The sequence below is a fragment of the Tigriopus californicus genome, chromosome 1 (assembly GCF_007210705.1).
Source record: "Tigriopus californicus strain San Diego chromosome 1, Tcal_SD_v2.1, whole genome shotgun sequence".
NCBI lineage: Eukaryota > Metazoa > Arthropoda > Copepoda > Harpacticoida > Harpacticidae > Tigriopus > Tigriopus californicus.
Window position 1 is genome coordinate 10,537,717 of NC_081440.1, and position 3,454 is coordinate 10,541,170.

The 3,454-nt window shown below is 36.9% G+C and overlaps 1 protein-coding gene across 1 annotated transcript; it reads right to left on the minus strand.

Moving 5' to 3' along the window:
• Positions 1–2,827: 2,827 nt before the first annotated feature.
• Positions 2,828–3,448, minus strand: LOC131878631 (uncharacterized). Its single transcript, XM_059224696.1, has 2 exons — positions 3,359–3,448; positions 2,828–3,282 (listed from the first exon to the last, which is right to left on the minus strand). The coding sequence occupies exons 1-2, from the start codon at positions 3,416–3,418 to the stop codon at positions 2,911–2,913; spliced, it is 432 nt and encodes a 143-aa protein (XP_059080679.1). The 5' UTR covers positions 3,419–3,448; the 3' UTR covers positions 2,828–2,910.
• Between the last annotated feature and the right edge of the window lie 6 nt (positions 3,449–3,454).

The following is a 3,454-nucleotide window of genomic DNA, read 5'->3' on the forward strand; positions in this document are numbered from 1 at the left end:
GATGTGCGGTTCAATGTGCGTTTTGAGAGCACCTTCAAGCCCTCGAGAATCCAGGCTAGTTCGAACAATGAAGTACACATCTCTTCTTTCTAGGGCTCCTTCATTGTTTAATTCGCTTCCATCTAATATTGATAGGAAATACGTAGTCCTTGTTGATCCGGTTGCATCTTTCAAGTCAGACTTGGACAAATTTTTAGATTGCATTCCAGATCAACCCTACTACATTCAAGGACCAGCCAAATATGAAGTCCATGCCAAGGTGAGTTGAGCAAACCGGAGAGCATAATTTGTCCTTGCACTCGACATATTACGAGAATGTCAAAACACTCATTCTGAGATCAACTGAGATCAACTTCGACATCTGCGCTTGTTTGTACTCTCAGTTTGAAGTAAAAAGATTATCAATGGTATGCTGAAACAAATAGAAAAACGTGTTAGTTTGACCATCCCTTGACCATACTGCATACAATTTATGAGAAGCAACAATTTCGTCCAAATTGTCACAAATTTACTCCTTATAAAAGCCACTTTTCTTTTTATTAAAATGCAGCCTTCTAACAATGGATTTCCATATAACTCAGTAGTGATTAATAGATCATTTGCTAATTTGTATTCAAGGCCTTATATGTTTGGTCTTAGTGGCTTTTACAAAAGTACATTTTTTAGAATATATCTTTAAACACTCAAGCTTTTAATCTGAGCGAGAAATCCATAAATCAACAAACTCAGAGTTGTTTTTTATGGTTTTGCGAGCTAGCAAAATGCAAAAATGTGCTCCGGATTTTCACCTAAAAAATCATTGGCAATAGTCTCAAATAGAGACCCACCCTGGTCAGAGAGCGATCAGATGAACTTAAAAGTTTCCCAACATATTTTGAATTGATACGCTGTATAAGAAAAAGTACTGTCATGACAAGCACCATTAAAATTTTTTTTTACTCAAACACAAGCTGATTCATGTATATGGCATTTTAGATTATTAGAAATAGTTTTGTTACCTTCTAAATTCTTTCTGAACCCATTTGTTCATAAGATTAGATTGCAAACATATTTCACTCCATTATTCAAATTAACATTATGGCATGTGCACTTCCTGAGTCTCTCACGAAAAACCAGTCTCTTACATTTTGCAATTCAATTTGTTGGATATGGTTGTACTTTCTTTTTTGAAGTGCTTTAGTCCAGATTGACAATGGCAGCATGAGAGAAATCAGTGTGACAACTATATTTTGTAATACCATACTGATGCAATTCTAATGACAAAATGATCGCTGATCGACACGTTCCATTAGCCGCTCATTGCACTGGATATCGAGGAAATATGTAGCTGTATATTTGTCCGGGTCAATCTTCGATGCTTCACCCCCCAACCATCTCACACTATTCTTTTCAAAGGTTGAGCCTGAGATTCGGTGATCAAAGTCATTTTTCTACGGCGGATGATGACCATGTGGTCATTCGCAATCTGGTGACTTACGTTCACTCAAATGTGGAGAATCTGGGATTGAAACGATGTATCATGACTAAAGGTCTGAAGAATAACTTCTTTTGCCGTTGAGGGTAGATTCCAGATGGTTGCCAAAACTATTTTTTATTACAACAACTCTTCATGTTACCTTGTGTTCAGACAACTACTCGCATTCGAATCTCTAGGTTTGCTGTTTGACGGCAAAATAAGTTATTTTTCCGAGCTTTAATCATGACAGGTATTTGTGAAGTGGAAACACCTGTCGAATTCAACGATTTCATTCAACTGATATGTTTACCACTATTCTTCAATTAAGATTGCTAGAGAAAACCAGATCCTTAACGAGCTAAAAGGTGGTGAACTATGAGACTACAAAACTCCATTAGACCATAGCCAGGCAAATGATAGATAGGATCCAATTATCAAAATATCAATGCGGAAGCAAAATCAAAATCATTTAAGCTTTATTTTTGCCCTTTTTAGGGTACTTTCTAATATTACAAGAAAAAAGACATTGACATGTACAAGGATGAATTTGGTAAAGTCATTGGTAAATGGCTGGCTAAGAAAGAAAATTTATTGATGGCATCCAGGAATAAAGCGATTTTGTTTTGGTTGGGGAATAGAATTCCTGGGAGCCGCTAATAATGCAATGCTGAGAGATTCACCGTTTAAAATCTGTGTACAGAAGTTAGAACAATCGTTGAAGATGAAATTTGTATTAGTATTTACAAGTAAGAAGATCTGAGATGCTTTTGTCTGTTTAGTAAAACAGTAAAGATTCAGTGTCTATTCAACCCGTATCGGCAGATTTTCTTGTCACAATTAAATTACTAAAACCCATTTGATATTTTTTTAAAACATCAAAACCTATGTAGAATAATATTCCTCAGTAAAGTTTAACGTGAAAATCTAGTGGCAAGAAACCCCGGTACAAAAAGAAAATGAAATTAGTCTTAAAAATCATAATAGTACATCAATTTGTAATGAAAAACTTGTTTTCTGCGGAACGAATTGACCATAAAGATTTTTAGGCGGACATTTTCTATGAATTAGCATTAATGGGTATACTGTAAAATTGCACATACCACTTGCAAATGTGTCTTCAATTAGATAATGTTTGATCTTGCTTAAGAAAATCCATGACGTTCCTTGAATCACTTCCAAAGGCAGCAAACCAACCGTATTATTGACCATTGAGTACTGACATTAAATCAAAGAAGATGAGTAAGCCAAATTCAGAAACGATTTGCCAAAGGTCACACTATCTTGAAATGTCTTAATACCCGTAATACCCGGGTTGTATTGCATACTTTGATGGATGCAGATTTGCAGATATCTGCCTAAAAACGAATCAAGTTAAGCAGAGCTGAATCTATTTCGGTTTTTTAAATGGGAAGGTCAACTTCGAAACTTTTGGGACTCATCAAATTTTGATGGACTTAAAAAAAAGAGTTGATATCAAAGTCATTGGCGAACTCAAAGGCCTCCTTAAAAGTGGAATCGTCTTTTGCTCTCTGATTCCAAAGTAACATGGTCTCGCTCAATATGTCCGGATTTTCAATTTGGATGAAACGCAGCTCTTCCATCATAATCACACCCTCGATGGTTTTCTGCAGCGATTGACTACGTGTGTTGACATTCCGTGACAAGTCAACTTCTTGGACAGAGTCCTCTCCGTTTTGTCTGATCACAAGCGTTCCATCGGATTTCACGAACCTAGATCTCTCTGATCGACTTTGAGAGCAGCACTTTTCTTCCATGCATTGGAGGATTTTTGAAGAGGCTTCCTCTCGTGCAGCGGAAGAAAATGCCTGCAAAGTAAGAGATGAGTGAAAATGCTTGCTGGATCCTTGATGAAATCCATCATTTGCAGGTTCCAAATCTTACTTCAATTGAATTTGCCGAGGACGACTCGAATCGAGGCGAAGGCGTCGACAGGTCTGCCATTTTGACTGCAGTCCGAGCATTACTACCAAAGCAAGG